Genomic DNA, 927 nt, shown 5'->3' with positions numbered 1-927 from the left:
GGCCGCTGAGTGTATATATATATATATATATATATGTACTGTAGCCATCCAAATTTGATGTTTAAGTCTCTTCACTAAAGCTATTTTGTATTTAATAAATTCATTTAGATTTATTCTTTTGATTGGATGAACTATAATTTGCCTAAAGATGATTATTTATACTAATATACTAATACTACTAATATATACTTTGTCGGTCTGATTGATGCTTGTGTTGAAGCATTAAGAAACAAATCAGACGTTACTCAACAGTTACTCACTACTTGAGTAGTTTTTTTACTCTTACTCAAGTAATTATTTGGACGACTACTTTTACTTGAGGACAGTTTTTGGCTCCTCTACCCACCTCTGTTCATATGGGAGCTACTCTGGATCCCCTGCACTGACCTTGACACCCAACCCTGCTGACCTTGACAGACATCCAACCCTGCTGACCTTGACACCTGCTGACCTTGACACACGCCCCTGCTGACCTTGACACACGCCCCTGCTGACCTTGACACACGCCCCTGCTGACCTTGACACCCAACCCTGCTGACCTTGACAGACACCCACCCCTGCTGACCTTGACACCTGCTGACCTTGACACCTGCCCCTGCTGACCTTGAAGCTGGTGGTGATGGAGGCGTACTTGTTGTCGGCGGTCTCAGGGTTTCCGATCAGGTAGTCCCAGCTGGTGAACATCTTCCAGCTGAAATTAAAGCTGTTGTCGTCACCAATCCCCGATTCGTTTGCGTTACGCGCCATCCTTAAATCAGAATTACAGATTCAGTAGAACATAAAGGAAAGCAATTAATACAATTATAATTTAATTTACTTTAATAAATATATAATTAATCTGGTCTAGATCGGACTCTGGGGTGTTATTTATCTCCCAGGTCTTTCCATAAAGAGCAGGTCTAGACCAGGACTCTGGGATGTTATTTA

At 41.9% G+C, this 927-nt stretch overlaps 2 protein-coding genes across 2 annotated transcripts in view; one reads left to right on the top strand and one right to left on the bottom strand.

The window, feature by feature from the left end:
- Positions 1-747, bottom strand: part of LOC117945080 (transmembrane channel-like protein 1) — a gene marked incomplete at its 3' end in the record, with an annotated part of 13434 nt that extends 12687 nt beyond the window's left edge. The window contains exon 1 of the mRNA XM_034872333.1: positions 604-747. Within this exon, the coding sequence (XP_034728224.1) occupies positions 604-747 (144 nt within the window). The remainder of the gene's footprint in view (positions 1-603) is intronic.
- Positions 1-927, top strand: part of LOC117944596 (U5 small nuclear ribonucleoprotein 200 kDa helicase-like) — a 22585-nt gene that overhangs the window by 671 nt on the left and 20987 nt on the right. The window lies entirely within an intron of this gene.

This window comes from Etheostoma cragini, chromosome 5, assembly GCF_013103735.1.
Source record: "Etheostoma cragini isolate CJK2018 chromosome 5, CSU_Ecrag_1.0, whole genome shotgun sequence".
Lineage (NCBI taxonomy): Eukaryota > Metazoa > Chordata > Actinopteri > Perciformes > Percidae > Etheostoma > Etheostoma cragini.
The sequence above is the reverse complement of the archived record's forward strand: the minus strand, read 5'-3'. Positions and strand labels throughout refer to the sequence as shown.